This window comes from Mizuhopecten yessoensis, unplaced genomic scaffold, assembly GCF_002113885.1.
Source record: "Mizuhopecten yessoensis strain PY_sf001 unplaced genomic scaffold, ASM211388v2 scaffold9073, whole genome shotgun sequence".
Classification (NCBI taxonomy): Eukaryota; Metazoa; Mollusca; class Bivalvia; order Pectinida; family Pectinidae; genus Mizuhopecten; species Mizuhopecten yessoensis.
The window spans coordinates 259758-287035 of NW_018407865.1; the positions used below are offsets into that span (position 1 = coordinate 259758).

The following is a 27278-nucleotide window of genomic DNA, read 5'->3' on the forward strand; positions in this document are numbered from 1 at the left end:
ATATTCAAAACTATTTATGACACTCCAACTTTATTCCTTGAATATGTTACACTTCCGACTGATACCTGTCCTTTGAAGATAACACAGGAGAGACGCCCGACTTCAAAGCCTGACAGTTTTTACCGTTACGTGACCGCGAGATTCCTTTGATGTACATCAAAGGATGGAACTAGTCTTCTTGTCTCATCAACAAGGTGGCGCACACCGAGCTTTCAATTTTGCTATGACATATTTATATTCCAAGTGGGCGTAACCCCTGGAGTATCGAGGATGGTTTCATCCGAAACACTGATTGAAACATATCGACACAATGAATAATATTGTTAAGGATTATTCTCAATTTTCATGAATTTTCTTCTAGCTATTGGTCTCAATAGTATATAGCCTAGGCTACATTAACCAGAGACATATAAAGCCATGTAGTATATACGTCTCTAGATCTGCATTAACTGTGATGTGCCTATACTTCACATGGATTTGACATTTGAATGGGCAAACATATATTTTATGTCGTACGTTAAATCATGCGGACTAGACATACGTTAACTGCACAACAGGAGAATATTTAGGGTAGAGATAGATTCCGATGTTTTCGCAAATATCATAGATGAAATTAGACGCATGGCCTCTTCAGTATACCACGGAATTAGATTATCTAAGTCCGTGAGTATACACAGTACTCAAGAGGAAATAAACCTTAGGATATTTTGGGTCATTCTGGTTCTAGGGACAACTGTAACATGTTTTAGATAGAGACATTTTTTTATAGGATTACCAGTGCCATATGTTTTTTTATATCAAAAAGCAATACTTTTATAAAACAAAACGTGGTACTTTAAATGGCCCGATATTGTTTTACCTCGGCATACTTACCGAACTCATTTGTTAGTAATAGGAATGAATTGCAATTTTGTATGCAAAAACGTCTTATAACTGATAACGATAATTCTATATTGTGATTGATATGTTCTCAAAACTTGTTCCTTTTCACCGAACAAAATTGAATTGAATTGAACTCTGATTTAATAAATGTGTGTGTTTTTATCAAGATAACAAGGCTTTTAGAAACCCGGCCAGCTTTCTCCATTATGGTTCACATTAAGATGACAAACGTATTTATCAGATTGTCCTTTTTTTTAGTCAATAAGGTATATTAGGTTCAATGTATACATGTCGGTTCCTAGTGCCTGAATTAATAACTACAATTCTTGTAAGAGTTATCGTTCCTGAATATCTACCCGACATCACTGAGATGTTTGACTTCCTCGTACTTGCATGTCTAGTATGATTGGAGACCTTATTGACGCAGATCGCCGTTGCTGAGTGACTCGGAACGCACTTGCCAGTATGTAAACATCGGGAATTTCTACAAACTTCAGGATGTAATTAAGAGTATGTATTCCAATAACAAACCGTAAAGGATTGAACTTTACGACACAATAATCACACATAAACGAAACGCTAGTTTAATGTTAAGGGGAAAGCAAGCATGTATAGGTCAAAAATGTGTTTTGATAACCCAATCGAGGAGGTTGCATCCATCCCCGGGGTTTTCGATTTCAACTGTCGTAGCAGTAATTGCAACCCCGAATGACGTACACGTGGCGCGATTTTAGAAATGATGGTTATGTATAATGTCTGTGATATATTATTCCCTTTTTATCCTGTTGTTCTATTTCTGCATATGAAAGTATCAAATATTTATTTTTTAGGGGGGGGGGGGCGTGTTATTTGGAGACAGATTTTAAAATTTCAGATAAAGAAAGTCATGTATTCAAAACATATATATCAATGGCACAAAACAAGGTGATAAGATTTATATTAAATGTACATAATAGACAGTTTGTCATACCAAGATTTTATTTGTGTAAACATGCTTGATATCAATACCAGGGCAAGACAACTTAGACTTAACCATATGTTCAATATTTTCCATGGAAAAGCTCCTCAATATATGTATCAATTTTTTAACAGGAATCCATGTCCATATAGTACTCGCTCAAATCCATGTAATTTTATTATTCCTAATGTAAAGGAAGGTTCTGAATCTGCAACTTTTTATTTTTCTGGTACCAAAGATTGGAATTCACTTCCTGAAAGCATCAAAAGTGAAAATAATAAATTTATTTTTAAATATAAGGTGAAGAGTCATTTACAGCTTATGAAAGGAAAACAAGAAAGTGAATATGTGTACTTTTAAAATGATTCTATGTTTTAGATTATTAAATATTTTACTGTATGTTTCACATTCAAATAGAAGAAAAGTAATATGTGTACTTTTAAACTGACCATCATGTTTTAATGGAATAGCAGTTTATTTTATGAATAATGTCCACAAATGTATCAAATAACGTATAACACAAATATTCAATTTTAAAATTGTACTTTAGTTTCTTTTAAAGGACCCCAATGGAAATAAGCTTTCAGCTTTTTTGGTTATCCTAGGTAAAAGGCTGCAATTTCGGTAAAAAATTCTAATCTTTTGATCTCATATATTAACTAGTGCTCAATGTTGTAATTTTAAGGTACAAGTACTGTCGCAAAATTTAATGTTGTACTGTTACTCTACTCTATGATATTTATGTATTGTAATATGCCTATTTTACCTGAATAAATATTATTATTAATTTACAGACAAACACACAGGGTGGCATTGACAACGACAGATTGCCAAGATGATGAGCTTGTCTGATTTGTACCAGCCTGGTACCTCAGAGAAAGTACAGGACTTGGACCATGACTTGAAGAAGGAACTTGATGAACTGAAAGGTGCAGTGGAGGAGTTTGAACTCCTGTTTCAAACCCCAGCTAAACCCATCAGGTATGACAGTGTTATTGTCTTTAAATAAAACATGTAGTTCTGGAGTACCTTTGTTAAAGGAAAATGTGCTGTTATACTTTTCATGTAAATAACCAACAGATCTGTTTGAGAGACCGCCTGTGTTAAGAGACAAAATTTTGATTCCCCATAGCAATTATTTTCATGTGAACTGGACCAGTATTAAGAGACCACCTGCAATTAGAAGACATTTATGGATTATCAGAAGATGGCATTTGAGTACAAGATTGACTATACAGTAAATTTTCTCTAAACGATCACCAACATGAATTTGTTTGATTTATGAACAGGTTAATTTAAAGTACAGTAGAAACAAATAACTGTGTTTACCAGTAGTTTGTTTCTTGATTATATGTAGAATGGTTTAGATTGGTTTGGTTTGGTCTAATTTTATTTAACGTCCTATTAACAGCTAAGGTCATTTAAGGACGTGTCTCTGTGTGTGTTCTGTATGCGTGCTTGCCTGTGTGTATGCAGGAGACAGAGTATGTTTGTGTACTTGCCTCCTTGTGATAGCGCATATCTGATGCCGACTTTATAGTGCTATCTCACTGAAATACCATGCCGAAGGCACCCAGCACCGCATTTCGCCCGATCACATATAATACTGACAACGGTTTAGACAGGTTATATATAACTACTTCATATTTTCTGAATAAATTGATTTTATTTAAAACAAGGTTTACCAGGAATAATGCTTTAACAACTGCACATTAGAGTTTATTCAAAATTTCAACTGAATTATTCCAATGAAAACGCCCTGTGTGAATTTTAGTCTGCTTGAGGATTCTACATATTTTCCCATTGAAATACCTGAAGGTTCAAAAGAGTGACTTTTTGTATCTAATCTTCAACTGATGAAAAAGTGTCAGTTGCCCTGTAGTTAAAACATTTGATCTTAGCAATATAAATGTAGTCTACTTTAATCATCACTGATAGATATTATGAGTTGAAGGTTTGACCTTTACTTATGGAGTTTATAATTTTCATTATATTTTCAGTACTGTACACATTCCTAAGGATGCAGAGCATTTCAAATTGGAAAGAAAGCTGGTGATATCACGACTACTCCAGGTATGGTAGATTATTTTTTCTGAATTTGTTTGATATCTACAAAAAAAGTAGGAATTGCTTGAATAAAGAAAAATTTTGTAAAATGTTCTGATACAATATTTTTATAATGAATATACAGCTTACTGATCATCCAATGCAAACCTTGCAGAGACAAAATGTGGGAGAACTATCACACTAGGGATAAATCTGTGGTATCCCATTGCGTGTTATTATAAGAGGTATCTAATGTTGAGTCCCCTGTAGATTTTTTTCTGTGCCCTTTGCTCATGGTATATTGCAGGAATTGATCTACTGCCCCGTACTGCAACACTAAGGACCTCTCTAAAAGTATATATTTTTCTGTCCTGTGTACTATTTCTTTTCTGAGATGGTGATCTATTTGTTATTTACCTGTGATACAGGTGAGTTAGTCCCAGCCTCTGTAGTGTATTTACCTGTGATACAGTTTAGAGAGTCTCAGCCTCTATAGTGTTACCTATTTGTTATTTACCTGTGATACATACAGGTGAGTTAGTCCCAGCCTCTATAGTGTTAACTATTTGTTATTTACTTGTGATACAGGTGAGTTAGTCCCAGCCTCTGTAGTGTATTTACCTGTGATACAGTTTAGAGAGTCTCAGCCTCTATAATGTTTATGAGATGAGTGTTTATCTTTATACAGGTGAGCGAGTCCCAGCCACTGAAGCTACAGGCAGATCTGATGAAGGAGGAGATGATGACATGTGATTCACTAGAATATACACCCAAAAGTCTGCCCCTCCTCCTTCACCAGGTAAGTACAATATGTAGGCCACGTCATATATAGGTCACTGTAACTGTCATAACTAGGTCACTGTAACTGTCATAACTAGGTCACTGTAACTGTCATAACTAGGTCAATGGCATACTCAATTTTGTCTCTTCCTTATTAACTAGTAATTAAAAATGTCATCTTCAATAATAAGGTCGCTGTTTGAGTAAGAACATTAAGCATTTAGATCAGATCATTTAAAAAGAAAATTGTGATGGGGCACTTTTAAAAGAACTGTTTATTTGCTGTTTAGTAATACTTACACTGCAAGAAATGTTCTTGGTCTAATTACTTCGTTTGCTGTTTAGAAATCATTACATGGCAAGAAATATTCCTAATCTAGTGGTCGAGGACCAGCTGATTTGGTCTGTATTTATACTTCCTGATACAGAGTTTCATGGTTGTCATATTATATCTACTGTAGTAAACTTTTAACACACTTTACTCATTCACCCCTGAAGACGCAATTGACCTCTTCCAATTCAAAGGTGGAATAGTTCATTATGAAATTTCGGAGGTGAATGAGTTAATGTATTGTATTGACAAAGTTATTATTCCCATGAAATCATCTAAAAGGCTCCTGTCTTCATAAACATTGAAACATGTATATTATAACTGCAGGTTTCAGTTTCAACCAAATATTTTATGAAAACCACTTAGCATAGCCAAAGGGTCATTTCTTTTGAACAAAATTCCTGCCCAGCATGTTTAAGAAACTGGGTTGGATGTTCATTTTGTTATTTCATGGTTAACTTTTACATTTATTTATTTTTTATAACCATGGATAATAATTTGTGATCCGCTTTGAGACGACCTACACACTAGGTTGTGATAACATGGTATATAAAAACTTCAAATTATTAATATTATTATTTCAGTATTTTCTGGAGAGAATTCAGCAGCTGATTCACTGTAAATATCTACACATGCTGAGATGGAAACGGTTCTGTGAACACACAAGTTCCATAGAGACACTGTACCCTCACTATACCAAGCGCCTCACGTATGTACAGATAATCAGTCACTTTCACCTCTGAAATGATCAATAGATATGTATAACATTCCTCCTAAGTCTTCCAAAAAAAGAATAAATAAAAAAATCTTTAAAAAGTTTTACAAAGAATTTACATATTAAACATGTGGCAACGTTTCAAGACCCGACTGGTCCCTTTGTAAAACTATGACCTAGTGAGCGATTTGTATTATTTACTTGTGCAACGATGTGACGAACTTGAATGTCTCTGTTTATATTTCACACATTAACTTAACATTGTAAAATTCTACTTTATGGTAGAGTTCCAAAAACAATATACTTCCGCTTTGAATTCATTATGATAGTTATATGTATTTAAAAAGGTCTTAATCAAATCGACTTGGCTGTAAGCATGTTTTGCTATGAGCCATTGAGTAAAGATGTACCAGAAACAATACTTGACATTAAAGGCTGGAGGAAACTAGCTTTTATGATGAACAGAATATCATATAACTTCAAGACAGCCTTGTAACAGCCAGGATTTTAGATAAACTTTTAGCAGAACACTGTTTTTTTGTTATACAGCCGAATAGTGGCCGAGTTCAATGACTGCGTTGCAAGAGCAAAGAGGCTTAGTGCTGCTAGAGAGGCATTTCTGGCGGGTAGCGACACGGGAATGAGTTACGTGAAGATTGAAGATCTTCTTATTTACCTGAGGTGGCTCACCTGTCACATGTACTCCATGAGGACCCCAAACCAGTTCCTCAAGGTACAATACACAATCTTTCTCCTTTGAGTTCATTGAGTTTTTTTAATCTGAAAATTATTAATTTCTTGGTTATTTTAACTCTAATCCTACACTGGAAACGGACAGAATATTTGTAAAACTTAACGTTTACAATAATGAATGATTGTTAAAAAACAAAACACACCAAAAAAAATAAAAATTTGACACCATGATGTGTTTGAATTAAAATGATCATTCAGTTCATTGTAAGGTTTGCATGTTACAAACAAAAATATGACTCATTAATATTTCCATTTGACAGATACTTCACTGGTTGCCGATCCTGTACAAAGCTGAGACAGTTCCCCCAAGTAAAGACCATGAGGATATGGTGGGTTTGACAAATACCTATATGATCTTTTCATTAAGTTTTTTGTAACTTTGTCATATACACATATGCCTTCGTGGGATATACATGTACTTTTGCTTCATTAAACGTTAACAAAGATAGCATGAAATTAAATACCCAGTGTTGACAATTGATACCACAATATACAGAGATTATAAAAGAACAGCTAGACCTGTTTACCCTTTACTGTTGAACAATGAAGATAAAACACCAATGCTGGCAATAGGTTGTGCAAAATTAAAATCCCCATGGATCATTTCTGTCACAGATTGGGACGACAGCAAAATATTAGCCCAGCAAAAATTAATCACCATTCAGTATTATCTTGATTCAGAAAAAAATTATGGAACTAGCAATCTTCAGCTTAGAAGTAGAGACAAATTGAGTAAGGTTTTAGAGGCCAGGCCCCGTATTCATGAAACTGTTCTCATGCTCAAGCATCAAGTTTGTGCTCAAGCCTCATATCTTGTTTCGGTTAAAAATTCATAATTCAATCTTATTTGAGAAAAAATTGAACAGACTTAAAGCGGAATACTGTTTTCAATGTTTACTTTCGACTTTTTGATCATTTGGCATGATTTCAGTGAGGTACAAGAAAGTTGGTTTGAGCACAGAATCAATGCTTGAGCATGAGAATGGTTTCATGAATAAGCGCCTAGAAGTCAGATAATAATTTTCGAGTGATTGTGAACATCTGAAAATATTTTGATAAATTGTTGTGTGTAAATAAATATGTATTGTGCACTGCATTCAAAACCTCAATCTGAGGGTCAATACAAAAGACAGAATGGGGTTTATGTGTTTTTTCCCCGTTTTTTTTAACAGTATCACTCTCTATAACCCTATCCCCATTACTAGGGTCTGATATTTTAGAAAGTAAGAATTTGCAAGAAAATGTGAAATGCTACTTTTTCCATGAAGAAATGACGCAAAATATTTTGGTGTTATAAAACCACAAAAAAAAGTTGACCAGGACAAAGATTTGACAGCTGGGATTTTGACACATTTCACTGACATCTCCGTTTCCTAGTCAGTGGATGGATTCTCCTTATATAGATTTTCTTCGCTGGACACCGGTCAAACTATATTACAGTGAAAATAGAGCAAGAACTGCATGAGATTTGAGTTTTAACCTTAAATCATTTCATGTTATTACCTCAACTCTTACAGGTTGTCAGTGTCTTGATGAATGAGGTTTGACTGATGTATATTTTCAGGAGGACACAACTAGTGCTTCTAAAATCGCATCCCGTTATCAGGACGACAACATGGGGGGTGGCTTATTCCAGAAGCCGAAGCCTGGTTCATCATCCCGTCCTGGCTCAGCGGCGTCTGCACAAGCTTCAAACGCTGTACCTCCAGCGCCACCTATCAGTGCTAATCTCCTGACAACGTCGCCACTTCCATCATCGGCTTTCACAATGGCTGCCGCTGCAGCAGGTTAGTCTTGTTAACTTGTAAATCAAGTCATGATTAGTAAAAGAGTTTTTTTTTACAGTTTCATTTTCAAATTAGTAAATATTAGAATGATGTGATTTAATTGAATCTCCATAATTAACTTTGAATTTCCATGTGTATCATTGAAGTTTATTGGCCCTAAATGATTCATGTTGTCCATAGGCCAAAAATAATACCAAAATAAAAAAATAAAAAAAAGTTTATTAGTCCTGAATGACTCGCATTGTCCAAGGGCCAGAAAATAATACCAAAACGAAAACAAAACATTGAAGTTTAGTAGCTTTCCTAGCTTAATGGGCCATAGCGCTTTAACTAGTTTTTAGCAGTACCAGGTACTACTCTCTAGCATGCTGATCTCATTTGTGCAGTTTAATAGAGTGCAACTATTGGGAGTAAAGTGCCATATTTAAAGAAACAACACACATGGTACAAACAAGAAAGTCAAACGCTGAATCTTAAGTTACTGTAGTTCAGTTGCCGAGATTCTACAACAGAGCCATGATGTCTTCAGTGTTATAATCATTTTCCCTTGTAGGTGGCGGCCTCGCAACTGATGAAGGCTCACTTGGGATTCCACTCAACGTGATTGACTTCGACTCTCTTAAGCCTCATCTTAGCTTCCTCCTCAACATTTATGGAATCAATTATGTATGTACCGGTAACTTTTTACATCGACCATATTTTTAAAAAAGATTTTGAGAAAGATTTTAAAATTATATATATCAACCACAGATCAAGGTAACAATCATTTACAGATTAATGTTTGTCAATGTTTGAGACATGGTGTGCTTATATATGCATCAGTTCGCCTAGACTGAGATCTAGGGTTAAACACCCAATGCCAAGAACAACATGTGTGTTTCAGATGTGTTGTTTATATAGGTACGAAATGTATGTGAAATTAGGAACAGCGCCAGGAAAACAAAACGTCATTTCATGTTTTCGATACAAACATTGATGTTGTACATGTATTATGATTGCAGGATTTGGAGAGCATACACACACCTGCTGATGAAATGGAGTTGTACGCAGCCGTAAACAGAAAATTCCGACTCCTATTCCTGCGTCAAGAAAGCATGAGAACGTTCAAGGCCTATGACCGTTTGGAGGTATGAATACATCAGTATTCAATTTTGCAAAATATATGTGAATACTTGATTGTTCATCGGGTAGATTAATGTATTACAGCACAATTTTTGAATTTTTCTTGACAAGGAAATAATTTCATTTTTACTTGTTTAATATGACAACATTAATTGTAATGCTTAAAATGGTGATAATTTGTTTTCACTTCTCTTGCAATCTTTCCCATGGTGTTTCTCGTGAAACCCATATGACATTGATGTATTTCTGACCATCAAAAAAGTATATCCCATCGTATTTAAATTCAAACCTTATGCTTACCGGTACAATTATGCTGATACATTTGTCCTTAGGTTTCTGGAGTTACTCTGAAGATACCGTACCTTTTCTTATTTCATAGTAGCATTCTTTGTAATTTTAAGGAAGCAATATTAAATATCTCTATCACAGTGAGTTTAAATTAGATGAAGCAAGGCAAGAGACCTTGTTGAAATTTGGAGATACAGTTTCAAAAAAATATATTTTAGGTTGGAATGGAGAACTGGGGCTCAGATTCCTCGACACACTCTCTCAGACAGGAAGCAAACTGGGTTCCCTACATACGCCTTCGTCCCGAAAAGGAACCCATTCAGGAGAAGAAATGGACACAGCTACGTCAGTCCAACAAAGTTGATGAGATCCTCAAAATCAAATATGGTTTCCTGAATATGGGTGAACCTAAGGTTTGTAATAGAGTCCATCAGGACTTTTTAACTAGATCTAGTCATTTTGTTTCAACATGCCATATTTTTAATGTACTTGCATGGGTATGAAATGATGCGGTAATGTTCCTGTTTAAAAAGTATAGTTTATGCACATATTTTTACCATTTAGTGACTACAGAAATTTTGATATTTAGACCGTACATATATTTTTCGTTAACATGAAAGTACATCCCATTAATTTTGATATTTAGAGATTACAGGATTTGATTTTGATATTTAGAAAGTATACAGTTTGTTTGCTTTATTAAGAGAGTACAGTATGTGTTTGTAATATTTATAGAGTACATGACTTGAATGTTATATTTAGAGAGTACATGTTTTGTTTTTGATATTTAGAGAGTACATGGTTTGTTTGTTATATTTAGAGATTACAGGATTTGATTTTGATATTTAGAGAGTACAGGATATGTTTTTGGAATTTAGAGAGTACAGGAAATGTTTTTGATATTTAGAGAGTACAGGATATTTTACGAGACCACGCAGCAGTTGTCCGCGACCCTGTCCCAGTGTTCCCAGCCTACGTAACCTCAAATGCGACCCCTTCTGGCTACAACACTGCTGCCACCTGGAGGAAAATCTACAGCAATCCAGATCGCTATACAGAGTAAGTTAAATGAATTTGTTTGGCCTTTAGAATATTTTTACTATTGTAGATCTAAAGAAAGATTGATTTGGAAGAAAGATATATATATATTGTTTGACTAGAGTGATGATAAAATCATATTTACAGGGTGGTTATTTGACAGTTTTTATAAAAAAAAAAAAGATTTAATTTTATATGCTTTGTTGTATATATGTATAAATTGTTTTTGCAATGTTGTAAGCACTAAACGCCTCTGATGACCGATCCTCTCATGTAATTAAATTTGTACCAAATCGCAAACTCTAGTACTTACTACTGATATTATTACATACTTATGTTTGTACATATTTTTCTACTTCAAATTACTTCCAATAATTTAAGGTTTTAACTAATAAACATCATTTTTTCTGTACTCTTGTTTTAGATACAACAGTAATTTATTTAATATATCTGTATTTTATTTTTTAGTGAGGATGCTGATGACGAAAGCCGGGAGCTTGATGACAAAGAAATAGAAAATGTTGATCTGACACAGTCCCGAGCTTCAAGTGCACGGAAACGTAAAGACAGCTATGACTACATGAACACAGTGAGGATGCTGGGTAAGATCTGCTTCCTATAAAAGCTTGGAATTCAATTAAATCTGTTTCATAAAAACGCTTTAAAAATTGCTTTATGTAACAGCTTATATGAAATATCTAAATTGCTTATTGGATTTCTGCAACCATACATTAACTAATATCTAAACTTAAAATCCTCGTGTCCTGAAATCATTATTATGACTTTCAATATGCATTTGAAAAGTGTACATTTTCCATTTTGTTTTCCTTCACTGGTGACTTTGTGAAAATAATCTTATAAGATAATGAAGAATTTCATGTGAATTATTACTTATGCTTTTACTTGATAACGTACCTACAAAAATTGATTTTATTGAAGAAGAACGAATCAATTTGTTTTACAAATTACAGAATTTTCAGCTGGTACTAAAGAAGGTATAAATGTAATGCACAGTTAGTTAATTAGAAACTATCGGCTAGTTGGAGACGAAAATTGGCTCAAGGTCTGTTAGATAATTAAAAACATAATTCTTATTGATCTTCATTCTCCTTTTACTAATATATCTGTTTAACCTCAGATGGGCTAATAATAATTGAAATTGTAATAATAGGTTGTATAGTGCCATATCTAATCTTAAGGAAATTATTCTAAGGTTCTTAATATTCAAATGATTACATACCGGTACATATATTTTCAACACAGAAGATTTTGAGAGGAGGCTTAGTCAAATTCATCTTTTAACGTCTTACCATGTGATCCCCTTGAGTCACTATATTTCTATTTAAAATTGATTTTTTTTAGCTAGACTATATTAATTACTTAGTTTCAGATCTTTGTCAAAACTAAATTACATTGTCAGTTAGCAACGAATGACGGGGAGAATTAATTCCAAGCGTGGAATATCTTATAAGCTGACAGGCTTTATGGCCTTTAAGTCTTTGTGTGGTAATGGCTGATCTTTCTCATCTGTAGTAACTAACTTGATCTGTTGATGGTAGTTTTAGTATGGGTTGAAAGTATCGAAATAAATAGCTTGTGTTAACATTGATTTAGATTTAGGCTAAGAAAAGAAGAAAATTTTCATTTTGTCATAAGAAGCAAAGCTAGTGTGTGAAAGTAGAATTACTGTAGAGAAAATCACCTCCATGTTAGAAAAACAGGTACATATTTAGATCATGGAGTAACCATTATCCACAGTAAGATTTTCATCGAAAAGTTTATTGAAATGTGAGAAAAGGTATAGATGTTGGGGAAAAAATAGACAACAGCCAATGTTTAAGCATCATGTGGACAATATCAAAAAAACGTTTTCACTTTATTTGAATGTGAAACATAGTTAGGAAGAAGTCTGAACTACTTGGTAATGTCTATGGTATATTACAATGGTGAAGGTTTGGTAGAAAAGTAAGTATATCACATTTCATCATTGATAAGTCTTAATTACTTAGCATCGGGCAAAATGGCTTGTCACTGTACCGGACTTATTACTGAATTTCGACACTATATACAGGAAGGAGTATTTGACTGGAGAGAACCTTCACATGTTAAATTGGTTAAAAGTTAAGAGAGAATGGGCTTAAAGGTACATGACGACAAAGCGTGCAAATGTCTTGAATACACCTCTAAATGAAGTAAATTCACTGTATCTCTCTTTTGAAATAGTCTTTCGTCACAAGGGTCATGTGACTAATAGAAACCTTTATATGTACATTAGATTACTGGTTCATTTAAGGTTCTAACTTGGTAATCACACAATGTTTTCAGCAGCCCCTGTAGCAGAGTGTTGTTCATTATGAAAATAAAAAGTTTTTTTGTTGATGAATTAATAACATGTATCTAGTCCTGATTTGAAATCTGTGCCTGTTTTGTTTGCAATTATTTATATGTATGTCCTGGTTATTGCTTCTTTTGATAATTATTGTGTTAAATGTTTTTCTGTAAATATACTCCCATTCTCAATTCTCTTTTTTTTTGTTCTTTTTCATATGAGCTGAGTATTTCATGTTAACATATGATCCATTTTTCAGCAGCAGGTGTAATTTGGGACAAGCTAGGGAGGCTTAGATCTGTCAGTACAGGAAAGCCTATACATGGAAAAATGGGGATTATACTATATATATATGCTTTACAAGATGTTTGGAGCAGATTTTTCTGATAGCGAGAGTCTTACAGTTAACAAATCATCTTCAGTCACCCATATTAACTATAAAACATGTCTTTTCCCCGTAGGTATGGATGATGGAAAGGAGGACACAGATCCAGCAACTGTTCAGGGGGCTTACCTGTCCTTTTTACACCTGCGGCATTTGAGACTCCGGGACCTCCACCGAACAGTATGTGACATATCAATCTGAAATTAACAACTCGAGACACAATTATTCAACAATTTGTTAGCTGAACAATTCTTTAAAAAAAAATTAAAGATACTGTTATCCTGTTAATTGTAGGAGATGGGTAAACATGAGAAGAAATACATGGAGTTATAAAAATAAACCTACTGAAGTAATATAGTATAGGCGGTAATTATATGTATATTCATGTGAACTCTTTATTGCTCGTAATTTCGTGATGTAAAATACATGTAACAAGCAAGCTGTCTCACCGTACTCACTGATAATGCTTGGGTAACTTACAGGTTCTGAGTTGCTTGAACTACTACCGCTCATTAGAAAGAACACTTTCCATAAACGATGCTGGTCTGACGCAGGAGGGAAACGATTTCAAGAAGACATTGTAAGTAGTACGGACCAATCAGCTGTCTGTAGTGTCATCAGTCTTAGGACTACATGTATTAATACCTTCTTATTTTTATGCTGCATATCATTATAGCATTTTTGTCCCTCAAATATTAGTAAGTCAACTTTTCCAATTTATTGGCTCCTTAATGAATCTTAAAAATAATTTAGCTAAATGTTATCATCATTCAAATTTAACTTAGGTATCACATTATTGCAGTCATTGATAAAATAAATTATATAATTCTACTCACACATATAGCCCACAGAACCATAGACGATCGACAGAGCATGATGGGACAGTTGGAGGAGGTGGAGGTATCGGTAACCATGGTTACATCCACAACACACCAGCAGACTACAAGTAAGATATCCAATCAAACATTTATATTCTGTGCATTGTCAATATTTTAAGAAGTTTTAATCTTGTACTTGGATTTCTATTTGATCGAAAGTTTCTGTGAAGAAATGATCTATCTGTGATTGGAGGGGGGGGGGGGTAACGTTATTTGAGAGGAAACTTGATTACCTGGAGAAAACCCACATGGTCGGGCAGGTGACCCCATACCTTTTCACGTCCAATCGGGGAATCAAACCCCAGTCACCTTGGTGAAAGGCAGGTGCACTATCCACTGCACCACCATGTGGAAACAGATATTATGTTTTTAATTTTTAAAGTCTACTACAAAGTCTGGGATTAAAATTCAGTGATTTCTTTTCCATCAAGGTTGAATGAATCGGAGTTTATCCAGTATGCTGATGTGGATAACCATGATGATTTCTACACGATCGAGGAAGGGCGTGTTCATGTACATGATCAGCGTGGGTACTTCATCATCTACGATGCTGCAGAGGCTGACCTCAAGTAAGATTACAATTCAGAGGTCAAGGTCAATGTACCTAGACCAACCTCATGTAAAGTCATATAAAAGAGGTCAAGGTCATTTTACTTACTCTCACTTAAAGCAAGGTAACAATATAGGGGTGAAGGTCGTTACATCAGCAAATTTATACTTAGCGAAGACACATTTGAACTCTACCATTTCAAAGGTTGGAATAGCCCATTATGAAATTTCAGGGGTGAATGAGTTCAGAGACTACCCATTGGAAGTCCAAATAGTCATCTCTTAAAGCTGACAGTGTAATATAACTCATGCACCCCTGAAATTTCATAATGAACTATTCCATTCTTTGAATTTGAAGCGTTCAAATGTGTCTTTAGGGGTGAATGAGTTAATATTCTCTATTGAGATAAAATCAAATCAAGAAAGGGGATTAATGGGTCATTTGGTTCAGATAGGCATCACTTGATGTGTTTTGGTTCTTGATGAAAACATGGATTCCTTTCGTTTTCAGAGATCTTGAGAAGGACTTGTTACTAGTAGCAACCCACTACATAGAAAAGGACCGAGACTTCAGGCAGCAGTCACGCATCGTCAGATCGTCAGACTCCATGAAACGAAGACAGGTATAATTCACTGATGAGTTATGAATTTTCCAGAAAAGCACTCTAAATAATTCTTGCAAATCATTGTACATTAAAACCTAGTGTAACAAATCAGAGAGACCGAAAAAAAACACCCAATTCATTAAAAATATCTATTTTATAAAACTTATGCTTAATTCTTGGTGGGTTTTTTCAATTGATTTCTCTTCCTTTCTTTAGTTTAAGAGTTGAAGATGTAAATATTAATCTGGATTATTAACATATCTCTATTTGATATTATATCTTTGAATTTACATGATCATTTTGATAATTTTTAAAACATAAATGACCTAAAAATTTAACTGAGAATGTGATCAACTGACCAAAACCATTCCTTATGTGGACATTAAAATAAAATTTTGAATTGATTAATAGTTGTCTCTTGTTGACAAGATAATTTTATGGTTCAGATATCAGAGATGGGTCCCGGAGATTTCGACATCGCCAGCTATGCACACCAAGAGGTGGACAGATTCGGGGTCCTGATGGACCTGTGGACAAACGAGGCTGCCTACCAGGAGTGTAAGCGTGAGGTATGCATGACTGCACAGGGAATGACACCAATAAAGTTCTCAATAGAAAAAAAAATCAATGAAGTATAGAACATAATGGCATTTTTCTGGAGCATTATTCAAATAGTATTTTTTTTTAAATTTTGTATTTAATTTGATTTTGAATAAAAAAAGCAGGGTAACATGGCTTAATTTCCAAATATATGGAGCATAAACCTTTGCTATTGGCACACTTGATAGTGGAAATAGCTGTTTTGAGAAGTGATGGGTTGTAAACACTGTGTTGGTATAATATTGCAACAAGAAAATAATTTCAAGAAATAATTGAGTTAATTTTGATTCCGTAGCTTTTGGACTGTTACATTGAGGCGTATCAACACGTGTTTGATCGGGACGAGAAGCGAGCGCTAGCACAAGTCATCACCAACCTCATCTACAAACGGCCTCGCTTTGACTTTGATACCACCTACTTCGTGAAGACCTATAGGACGGAGTGTGTCATAATGAGACAGACCACATCACTGGTCAAGGCCATGCTTGACCGACAGGTAATACTGACCATACGTTACATTCTCTTTATGAAGAACTCTTCATACGTGGTTAGTTCAAGTGTGCTGTGCAGTGTATTGGTGAATGTCCTTTATGTTTTTTGTGGATCTATTTTGTTACTTCTATAACCCCAATTAGTTTTGTGAACTTTATATTTAACTGTGGTTTATCTTTTTCAACTTTAACAAATACCTTTCAAGGATTTTCAATAATATTTTCTCTGTCACCCACCAGGTGGAGCAACAAAGAGAGTATACCCAGAAAGTGTGCCGGGAGGGTGACACAGAGTTTGGTCTGCCCCTGTGTGTTATCCCCAAACAGCCTATCTCAGTGAACCTGAGCCGACCAGCCCTGAAGAATGTGTACATGCTTGAGTTCCACACTTCACTGTCCATGGCCAGCAAGATCCCGGAGGCACTAAAGTATGCCCTACAGGTCAGTAGCTCCTCTTTAGGGCGCACAAAAACACTATGTACATATATTAAGGAGTTTTTATTCAGAAATCATGCAGATTTCTTATTCTCAAGATTTGATTACTTAGAAATTTGAAAAAGTGTCAATTTAAACCTTGATGATGTTTGAACTATATCTCACAATGATATTTTTTTTTCCTCTGTAGGAACTTATACATGCCCACAGACCAGAGTCTGTGTACGACGCCCTCATCATAGAAAAGAAGATGTTAGAGGCAGCAAACAAGGAATGGAGTAAGATGCCACGACCAGGAAAGTCCTACTCCGACCAGCTGGAGAAAGATGTATGTAATGTTACGACTACAAACATATTTAACCTTAAAGGGTATTAGGGTCATTCTTTCAAATCATATCAGCTGAATGTTATCGGTCAGCTACACTTTTAGGTGAGAAGGCTATATAAGGTCACTCGTACTTGGCAGTACCTTGTAGATGGAGTTCCATTATAAAAGCATTTTTAGCTCACCTGGCCCGAATGGCCAAGTGAGCTTATCCCATGGTGCAGCGTCCGTCGTCCGTCAACTTTTTCCTTTAAAATGCTACTTGTCCTGAATGGCTCAGAGGATTTTGACCAAATTTGGTCAGGAGCATCATTGGCCAAAGGGTTCTCAGTTTTGTATAAACGGAGGGTATAACCCCCCTGGGGGCAGAGGGGCGGGGCCAAATAGGGGAAAAATAGGTAAATCTTTAAAAATCTTCTTCTTCTCAACCAATAGAAGGATTTTGACCAAATTTGTCCTAGAGCATCTTTGGACAAAGGAGACTCAAGTTTGTATAAACGGAGGGTGTGGCCTCTTTGGGGGCAGAGGGGCGGGGCCAAATAGGGGAAGTAGAGGATTTTTTCTCTCCTACTATACAAGTGAAGGGATTTAAACCAAATGCAGTCTGAAGCTTGGTCAGGAGCATCATTGGCCAAAGGGTTCTCAGTTTTGTATAAACGGACGGTATAGCCCCCCCTCGGGGCAGAGGGGCGGGGCTAAATAAGGGGAAAAAAGGTAAATCTTTAAAAATGTTCTTCTCCTCAACCAATTGAAGGATTTTGACCAAATTTGTCCTAGAGCATCTTTGGACAAAGGAGACTCAAGTTTGTATAAACGGAGGGTGTGGGCCTTCTGGCGGCATAGGAGCGGGGCCCAATAGGGGAAATAGAGGATTTTTTTTCTCCTACTATACAAGTGAAGGGATTTAAACCAAATGCAGTCTGAAGCATGCTTAGGGAGAAAAGAATCAATTTTGTTTAAACTGAGGTGTGTGGATTCCCCTTCTTTGGGGCAGATTAGTGGGACCCCTGGGCCTCTTGTTTTTTAAGTTATGGGAAAATTTTCAGCTAAGGAACAGTCAGGGGTCAGACATCTGATATTTGGACATTGTTAAGAAGAATTTACCATGATTAAACAGTCTTTTGATTTAAGATATTTTTTTCAATCTTAAAAGTAAAAGGTAAACATTGTAAAAAACCTAAATTTAAAAAAGTTCCTGAAGGATGCTTCAGACTTGCTTTACTTTTGCTGTCATTGATTCTATAAAAAAACAACTTTTTATGTTGTTTCAGTTGTTTTCTGAAGTGTTTGCCGACGATCCGTTGTTTATGTGCGAGATCGCCCAGAACATGGTTGCCCAGGGTGCAGAGGAGGCACAGAGAAAGCCAGCCAAGGAGAGACAGGCACTAATGGTAGCTACTGTCGGCAGACTCATGGAGGCAAGTTACATTATATCACGTGGGCAGACGCGAACGGTGTCCGGTCTATATTTTAAATAGTTTTCAACAGATTAACTTCAAACTTCATAGAACAGTTCATCGCCATAATAGCTTGGACGATTTCGATAACCGCAATTATGGGACCGTAATGTATGACGGGCATATTATTTTCCTCTTTTTTTTTTTTTTTAAGGTCAGCCTCGGTTGTCTTACAAACAAACAAACATTATTCTGAATTGATCTGTTGTCTTAGAAAAACATATTCCCATTGATCCACTATGGTTATTTTTTGCCTATATAATCCTATTTTGAACAGGACCTCATTAATCTGGAATATTCACCCTTCAGGAACTGTAATATTGATAAAGATAATTAATTTTCGATGAATCTGGGAAATTTGGTGTTCTCACTATTCTGTAATATTATTTTCCCCACACACGTTAGGTTGTAGTTCAGTATATGTATGGTTGTTTATGTAATTGATTGTATGTGACCTTGACCTTCGTGTTACAGGCGCTGACCTACCGTTATAGACTGATAGACTCAGCCTGGGAAACCGACATACTTGCCAAGGTAAGAATTTATACAGATGAAGTGAAAGTAAGGGAGTGAAAAGGGAGTAAATGTCCTACTTGTACTTCATGTATATATGTACATTTTTGAATTTTTAAGCTTAAATTCAAAATATGTAGAAAAAGATATATACATTTACAGTGTAATTTGAAGTCATTAATCATGAGCTCACTGCCTGAAAGTAAAGTGAGCTGATGCCAGGGCATACAATGTCTGTCTGTCAAATTTTCATTTAAAAGACTACTAGTCAAGAAAGGCTAAGAGGATTTTGACAAAATTTGTTGTGGAGTATCCCTAGTTGTATATTATTGTTTAGAAATTAAGGAAATACATTCATGTCAACTTTGAATAATCTTAATCTTGTTCTAATGTTATATAGGATCGGTTGTGGGTTATGGTAATTGGATTTGTCTTCAAACAAAGTGAATTGTTGGACTATGGAAAAGTTAAATAATTTCTTATTTTAACAATAAGAACATTGCAGAATGAAATCATGATAATATACTGTGCTGATAATGATAATATAGAATACTTACATATGATGATCTGAAAAACATACTTTCTAAGTTCTGGTCTTATACAGAAACGTCGTCATTAAGGCTGCATTAATTCAGAATGTTTCCTGTTATGAATTTGTTAAGAGGAACCATAACAAATTCCATCCATTCATGGCATAGACGAAAAAAAGCTAATTGTGAAAAAGTACATCAAAATGTTTGTTTTTGTTTACAGATCTATAAGAAGCAGGCGGAGGAGATGGGATACCACGAATCTCACATGTATATACGCTTTGTCCAGTTTGAGTATGCGTCGTACAAGGAGGACGCTGGTAAACCTCCACCCACCTTCATGACCCAGGACCAAGACGATGAATCAGCAGCTGACAGGTAAAGATTTATTACAGCTTACCTCCCCCTTCTCATTCCTTCTCACAAAACATACACAGATAGCTTTACGATGCACAGGTATAAGTCGGACTACTATCGGAGTGGGAGAGAACCAACGTCCTGGTTGTCTACGGTAGTAGGTAGGAAGTTATATGAATCAAAGATGGATACCCAACAGTATTCAGTATAGCCCAAAACGGAAAGTAAAGGAAATACAAGCTGGAGCTTCAACATCTAGATTCTGTAGTTTCATTATCGGTTTACATGTTTTGACTAGCTAGGGTAAATGTCATCAGAACAATGTTGAAGCTTCGGCTTATAATTTATCCTTTGAATTCACAGACATGTAACCAACTTGTCTGGGAAGGCCGTGAAGCTTAGTGTGTTTGACAGTGTCAGAACCTCTGTGTGATATAAATGTCTGAGTTTGAAAAAAAAAAACAGTGACAAGTTTGGTAGATACTTCTGTAAATTACGAGTACCGGTATACTTAAAAAAACATTTGTATAAATATTGAACTCTTTTTTTAAACCCCCTGATAGTATATAATGATAATAAAATTAATTGTAAGATTATTGTGTGCCATCTTAGCCTCACTGTAAACCTATTAACTATCTCTTTCTCCCCCAAAACACAGAAATAATATCAGTCCTCTTGTCCCATACTTCTCCTAATTTCTACCTTCTAATGCGATACATATCACTGAAGACCTTTAGAAAAAATGGCAGGTAGACAGTTCTACCATATCTGACCCTGTTTCATGGATTGACTATGTTGTGTTAACAGATATGTGCCAATCAACATGTTTCTTGGTATACACGAGTTGGATGAGGGTCACGTTGGTCGATTCAGCTTCCGGACCCGAGAGGGCGTCCTACAGGTAAGTAGAGCACCTACATTTTGTATTGTTATGAAATCAACAGAAATGGACAAATCTGTTATGAATGGCTGAAATATAAACTTTTTAGTTGGTATTGCTAGTCTGTTCTTTCTGAAATATGTACTGTAAAGTTACTTATTTTAGTGGATTTAAATTTTCAGCACATCATTGAATTTTAACAGAATTAGTGCACTCATGATATATGCAGTAGAAAACTATATATAGAAACTTCAATTAATGCAGTTTATGTCATAGCAAAATTGAAGGCTCAGTGTTGATGAGGCAAGAAGACTAGTTCAATCCTTTGATGTACATCAAAAGAATCTCGCGGTCACGTTACAGTAAAAATTGAAAGGCTTTGAAGTCGGGTGTCGCCTCTTAGTAATCTTCAAAACAGCTGTCTTCGTGCGTTCAATTTTGCTACGATATGTTTCAGGGGTGCAAAGAGTGAAAGTGATCGTAATCCCTGGAGTGTCGTGGATGCCAGTCCATATAGACATTAGAAAAGTTGAGGACTTGGATTGTATTTGTGATACCTGATCCAACAATTTACAATTTTTGTTATCATTTACAGGTCATGCGCCCGGGTGGTGTAGAAAGTTTGTCTGCGGTACTGAAGGCACAGATCGTACAGAAGAATGCCCTTCTGACTGCGGTTCAGCTCGTGGATGTCTGTACTCCACTGAAAGAGCCGGAGAACTTCAAAAGGTACATCTGCAGAGAACTGTTTCGGAAATATGTCCAATATTTATTGGAAATGTTGGATTGACAGATAGATATTAAAAAGATACTTCCTGCAGTCGGACAATAATTTGTGAATTTCACTAGAAATTTTATAATTCTTTTAATGTTGTAATGTTTTTGATACATATAAAAACTGAAAACAAAGTAATATCTGCTATGCATGAATATAGATACGAGCAAGAAAATTAATTAATCTGGACTGATGTCTTGTTAAAAAAGTGATAGTTCACTCTTTAAGGATTGTATTGATAACAGAATTTTGAATGTTTCTTAATTTACATCAATTTGTAATAGTTCTCGAGATCGAGAAGGCAAAATTTTGCGTCTCGGAGTGTCTTAGAGAATAAAGTTATTAGAACAGTTTCAGTATGCTGAGGAAAGTGAAAAAAATAGGAAAATAGAAATATTTGGTTATTTCAAAATGAATAAAAAATATGTCTTATTGTTTGTAGTGGAAGATTGAGTCCTACAGAAACCAAGAGTGAGAAAAGTTCCCTGACACAGTTGACGGGCTTCTCCAGTGGGACTGGGGGCACGGCTCTAGGCTCCAAGGGCTTAGGCAGGACAGCCCGCAATAGACCCCTCCCCGAGTCTTTTGTGTCCATTAAACTGGAAAAGGTATAGGACTGTTTAGTTTTGTTGATAATTTGAAAATTTCAATATACATATCAGAAAATATAATTCAGTCATGTAATACCAGGGGCAGATACAGAACTGAACTGAAGGAGGTATTGTAAACTGAATTAAATATTGACATGGAATTAAAGATTGTAAAATAAATGTAAAATGACAGTGAGTGTAATTAATTTATTGGTTCCCCTTCATGTACATCAAGATGATGATTTTGATTCACGGATAAATAGTCACCAACTGGTTCCTATAATCATGTTACAGATTTTGACATATTTGATTGCGAGTTTATTGACATATTTGTAACTTCCTTGGACCTCCAGCCAAGATATGATAAAATAGTAATTGAATGTAAAAATTATTTTGGGTGACTTCTAAAGACCCCGAGTCGGGACCTGATGCTGAATCAGTTTGTACACAAGAAGAGTCAGATGGGTATGCTCCTGAGGAATGTGGAGGAGATGGAGAAATTGAAGAGGTTTGTTGTGCGGTGTAGGCAGTTTATCTCACAAATGGCAATGTGTTAATGATTATAATCTATATCAAGTTTGTGTAATATACTTTATAAAGTCTGCTCTTCAAGCTTTACAAATCTATATACTGTAGTTATCCTGTAATTTAAGCCCATAATTACATAATCTCTGACTGAAAGTTGGGGGGATGGGCTTATTACAGGACAACACATAATCTCTGACTGTAAGTAGGGGGGTGGGCTTATTACCAAGCATGGGCTTATTGCTGGTTGAATACGGCATTACACATGCTAGAAAAATCACAGGAACTCCTAATGTCACGATGACAACTACATTAACTCATTCACCCCAGAAATTTCATAATGAACTATTCCATCCTTTGGATTTTGAATTTACTGAAGAGTCTACATGGAGTTTACTGATATAAACTTGGAATTTAATGAAGATAAACTTGGAGTTTAATAATATAAACTTTGAATTTAATGAGGAGTCTAATTGGAGTTTACTGATATAAAATTTGAATTTAATGAAGAGTCTAATTGGAATTTACTGATATAAACCTGGAATTTAATGAGGAGTCTAATTGGAGTTTACTGATATAAAATTTGAATTTAATGAAGAGTCTAATTGGAGTTTACTGATATAAAATTTGAATTTAATGAAGAGTCTAATTGGAATTTACTGATTTAAACTTGGAATTTAATGAGGAGTCTAATTGGAGTTTACTGATATAAACTTTGAATTTAATGAAGAGTCTAATTGGAATTTACTGATATAAACTTGGAATTTAATGAGGAGTCTAATTGGAGTTTACTGATATAAACTTTGAATTTAATGAAGAGTCTAATTGGAATTTACTGATATAAACTTGGAATTTAATGATATAAACTTGGAGTTTACTGATATAAACTTGGAATTTAATGAAGATAAACTTGGAGTTTAATAATATAAACTTTGAATTTAATGAAGAGTCTAATTGGAGTTTACTGATATAAACTTGGAATTTAATGAAGAGTCTAATTGGAGTTTACTGATATAAACTTGGAATTTAATGAAGATAAACTTGGAGTTTAATAATATAAACTTGGAATTTAATGAAGAGTCTAATTGGAGTTTACTGATATAAACTTGGAATTTAATGAAGAGTCTAATTGGAGTTTACTGATATAAACTTGGAATTTAATGAAGATAAACTTGGAGTTTAATGATATAAACTTTGAATTTAATGAAGAGTCTAATTGGAGTTTACTGATATAAACTTGGAATTTAATGAGGAGTCTAATTGGAGTTTACTGATATAAACTTGGAATTTAATGAAGATAAACTTCGAGTTTAATAATATAAACTTTGAATTTAATGAAGAGTCTAATTGGAGTTTACTGATATAAACTTGGAATTTAATGAAGAGTCTACTTGGAGTTTACTGATATAAACTTGGAATTTAATGAAGATAAACTTGGAGTTTACTGATATAAACTTGGAATTTAATGAAGAGTCTACTTGGAGTTTACTGATATAAACTTGGAATTTAATGAAGATAAACTTGGAGTTTACTGATATAAACTTGGAATTTAATGAAGATTAACTTGGAGTTTAATGATATAAACTTGGAATTTAATGATATAAACTTTGAGTTTACTGATATAAACTTGGAATTTAATGAAGATCAACTTGGAGTTTAATGATATAAACTTGGAATTTAATGATATAAACTTGGAGTTTACTGATATAAACTTGGAATTTAATGAAGATCAACTTGGAGTTTAATGATATAAACTTGGAATTTAATGATATAAACTTGGAGTTTACTGATATAAACTTGGAATTTAATGAAGATCAACTTGGAGTTTAATGATATAAACTTGGAATTTAATGATATAAACTTGGAGTTTACTGATATAAACTTGGAATTTAATGAAGATCAACTTGGAGTTTAATGATATAAACTTGGAATTTAATGATATAAACTTGGAGTTTACTGATATAAACTTGGAATTTAATGAAGATCAACTTGGAGTTTAATGATATAAACTTGGAGTTTAATGATATAAACTTGGAGTTTACTGATATAAACTTGGAATTTAATGAAGATCAACTTGGAGTTTAATGATATAAACTTGGAATTTAATGATATAAACTTGGAGTTTACTGATATAAACTTGGAATTTAATGAAGAGTCTACTTGGAGTTTACTGATATAAACTTTGAATTTAATGAAGATAAACTTGGAGTTTACTGATATAAACTTGGAATTTAATGAAGATCAACTTGGAGTTTAATGATATAAACTTGGAATTTAATGATATAATCTTGGAGTTTACTGATATAAACTTGGAATTTAATGAAGATCAACTTGGAGTTTAATGATATAAACTTGGAATTTAATGATATAAACTTGGAGTTTACTGATATAAACTTGGAATTTAATGAAGATCAACTTGGAGTTTAATGATATAAACTTGGAATTTAATGATATAAACTTGGAGTTTACTGATATAAACTTGGAATTTAATGAAGATCAACTTGGAGTTTAATGATATAAACTTGGAATTTAATGATATAAACTTGGAGTTTACTGATATAAACTTGGAATTTAATGAAGAGTCTACTTGGAGTTTACTGATATAAAGTTTGAATTTAATGAAGATAAACTTGGAGTTTACTGATATAAACTTGGAATTTAATGAAGAGTCTACTTGGAGTTTACTGATATAAACTTTGAATTTAATGAAGATAAACATGGAGTTTACTGATATAAACTTGGAATTTAATGAAGATCAACTTGGAGTTTAATGATATAAACTTGGAATTTAATGATATAAACTTTGATTTTACTGATATAAACTTGGAATTTAATGAAGATCAACTTGGAGTTTACTGATATAAACTTTGAATTTAAGGAAGAGTCTAATTGGAGTTTACTGATATAAACTTGGAATTTAATGGAAAGTCTAATTGGAGTTTAATGATATAAACTTGGAATTTAATGAAGATCAACTTGGAGATTACCGATATAAAGTTTGAATTTAATGAAGATAAACTTTGAGTTTATTGATATAAACTTGGAAATTAATGAAGAGTCTACTTGGAGTTAACTAATATAAACTTGGAATTTAATGAAGATAAACTTGGAGTTTACTGATATAAACTAATTTTTTCTTTCTCAGAGTATGAACTATGTATCAATTGTTTCCATGTCAATTTGAGCAATGTCTAACTCACTAGACTACTGTTCTGTGCTTTGTTCCTCACAGGAACCTGATTTCCGAGTTCTGCTACATGTTCAATCGACGGATGGCCCAGTTTTCCTTGAGAGGACAAATAATCGCTTACTACAACAGCATACTGCGTCTGCTGGAGGACTTTCCAACATTACGGTAACTCCACATTTCTATACCGTAAACAGTTATTTTGGAATCACATTTGGTTGGGTCAATATTTTAAACACAATGAAATCTCAATTGAATAAATATGTTTTGCCATTATGCGTTAAATTAAATTTGAATTTATAAAATGAATAATATTACTTTGCACTTAGATATAAATATGTAAATTATGCATTTTAATTGAACCAGTTTCTATTGACGTCAGGTTCAAGAGTGATTGATGTCATTTCAACCTCAGTGTGTTTGTTAGGCATGGGACCTGCTTCTGGTAGAAACAGACTATTATATAATTAAATAGTGGTCATAGAGACTCTTTAATGGTTACAGAGACTCATTAATGACTATAGCTACTTGTTAATGATTATAGAGACTCATTAATGACTTTAGGTGCTTGTGAATGGTTATAGAGACTCATTAATGACTTTAGGTACTTGTTATTGGTTACAGAGACTCATTAATGACTATAGGTGCTTGTTAATAGTTACAGAGACTCATTAATGACTTTAGGTGCTTGTTAATGGTTATAGAGACTCATTAATGACTTTAGGTACTTGTTATTGGTTACAGAGACTCATTAATGACTATAGGTGCTTGTTAATGGTTATAGAGACTTTGGTATAACTTGTGTGTTCTACATTGACAGGAACACCTACTTCATGCTGGGGGAACCAAGTGAAAAGAAGGAGGATGTGGACGACCTCTCTGGACTGACCCCAGATCCAAGGTACAATACAAACAGAAGCTTAAGTTAACTTGTTATAAAACATTATTTTGTTATAAAACACAATAGCTTCAAGGGAGAATAGAGATCACCCAAATAGAGATGTTAAATAGAATATAACAGATAGGTTTGTTTTATATATATATATAACTTAACTTACCCTATTAATATACGATTCGAAATGTAGAGAAACTAATTATGAGTTCCTGTATTGCCTTATTCCTGAAAGAATATAGAATCATCTTTTAAGAGTATTTCAGTTCACAATA

At 34.3% G+C, this 27278-nt stretch overlaps 1 protein-coding gene across 4 annotated transcripts in view; it reads left to right on the top strand.

The window, feature by feature from the left end:
* The first annotated feature begins 1313 nt into the window (after positions 1 to 1313).
* LOC110457263 overlaps positions 1314 to 27278 on the top strand; it is a 47731-nt gene continuing 21766 nt past the window's right edge. For all 4 annotated transcript variants that reach the window (XM_021508463.1, XM_021508464.1, XM_021508465.1 and 1 more), the window contains exons 1-31: positions 1314 to 1392; positions 2635 to 2821; positions 3841 to 3913; positions 4575 to 4685; positions 5582 to 5706; positions 6262 to 6445; positions 6726 to 6794; positions 8030 to 8252; positions 8806 to 8918; positions 9254 to 9379; positions 9881 to 10075; positions 10570 to 10721; positions 11169 to 11302; positions 13491 to 13594; positions 13897 to 13994; positions 14259 to 14360; positions 14724 to 14861; positions 15353 to 15464; positions 15893 to 16015; positions 16342 to 16542; positions 16778 to 16978; positions 17163 to 17300; positions 18569 to 18715; positions 19229 to 19288; positions 20021 to 20175; positions 20962 to 21055; positions 21630 to 21763; positions 22252 to 22417; positions 22810 to 22907; positions 26157 to 26279; positions 26932 to 27012. In XM_021508463.1, the coding sequence (XP_021364138.1) occupies positions 2676 to 2821; positions 3841 to 3913; positions 4575 to 4685; positions 5582 to 5706; positions 6262 to 6445; positions 6726 to 6794; positions 8030 to 8252; positions 8806 to 8918; positions 9254 to 9379; positions 9881 to 10075; positions 10570 to 10721; positions 11169 to 11302; positions 13491 to 13594; positions 13897 to 13994; positions 14259 to 14360; positions 14724 to 14861; positions 15353 to 15464; positions 15893 to 16015; positions 16342 to 16542; positions 16778 to 16978; positions 17163 to 17300; positions 18569 to 18715; positions 19229 to 19288; positions 20021 to 20175; positions 20962 to 21055; positions 21630 to 21763; positions 22252 to 22417; positions 22810 to 22907; positions 26157 to 26279; positions 26932 to 27012 (3926 nt within the window). In that variant the 5' untranslated portion in view covers positions 1314 to 1392; positions 2635 to 2675. The remainder of the gene's footprint in view (positions 1393 to 2634; positions 2822 to 3840; positions 3914 to 4574; positions 4686 to 5581; positions 5707 to 6261; positions 6446 to 6725; positions 6795 to 8029; positions 8253 to 8805; positions 8919 to 9253; positions 9380 to 9880; positions 10076 to 10569; positions 10722 to 11168; positions 11303 to 13490; positions 13595 to 13896; positions 13995 to 14258; positions 14361 to 14723; positions 14862 to 15352; positions 15465 to 15892; positions 16016 to 16341; positions 16543 to 16777; positions 16979 to 17162; positions 17301 to 18568; positions 18716 to 19228; positions 19289 to 20020; positions 20176 to 20961; positions 21056 to 21629; positions 21764 to 22251; positions 22418 to 22809; positions 22908 to 26156; positions 26280 to 26931; positions 27013 to 27278) is intronic.